The sequence below is a fragment of the Dinoponera quadriceps genome, unplaced genomic scaffold (genome assembly GCF_001313825.1).
Source record: "Dinoponera quadriceps isolate SergipeBrazil2010 unplaced genomic scaffold, ASM131382v1 scaffold6865, whole genome shotgun sequence".
In the NCBI taxonomy this organism is placed as follows: Eukaryota; Metazoa; Arthropoda; class Insecta; order Hymenoptera; family Formicidae; genus Dinoponera; species Dinoponera quadriceps.
In genome coordinates, this window is record NW_014560728.1 from 1 (window position 1) to 536 (window position 536).

Genomic DNA, 536 nt, shown 5'->3' on the forward strand with positions numbered 1-536 from the left:
ACCGAGAGAAATTCACGTTGCGACAAAGGAAATTTAAAGGGTCGAATTGTACCTTCTATTGTTTTTCGTGTCTATCTTCGTGTCACTCTTGATCCTTTGCAACAAGATTCTCGCTTGTTGCAACGCGTCCCCTACAGCAGCGACTGGAAAGGCGACATTCAGTCTTGCAGCGGTCGAGATAAATTTACCCGTCCTTGTGGCGTATCCGGTTAACCTCGAATTAAACACCTGTAGCATCAAGTAAAGATGAACAATAAATATTATCCAGCGACATATATAATATATTCGAGTACAATAACGAGTACTGAAAGGCGTAAGTCATTTCCTGCAAAACGTGACTTATTATACGAAAAAAAATCGATGCACTATCAATAAGAATGTTACGTACGAGAACGATTGAGGGCATACATACATTTAAAATATTGGGCAGTGCTAAAAATCGTCTCCAGTTAGCTTGACCTCCGATACACCAGCTGACCCGACGTGCCTTGATAAAAGATTCCATAGCGAATTCCTCCAGCGCACCGCTCCCAGCA

At 42.2% G+C, this 536-nt stretch overlaps 1 protein-coding gene across 1 annotated transcript; it reads right to left on the minus strand.

Moving 5' to 3' along the window:
• Window positions 1-52: 52 nt before the first annotated feature.
• LOC106750860 (phospholipase B1, membrane-associated-like) lies at window positions 53-519 on the minus strand (the record flags this gene model as incomplete). Its single annotated transcript, XM_014631470.1, has 2 exons — window positions 413-519; window positions 53-228 (listed from the first exon to the last, which is right to left on the minus strand). Coding segments are annotated over exons 1-2 (269 nt in total), but the record flags the coding sequence as incomplete, so codon positions are not given.
• Window positions 520-536: the final 17 nt, after the last annotated feature.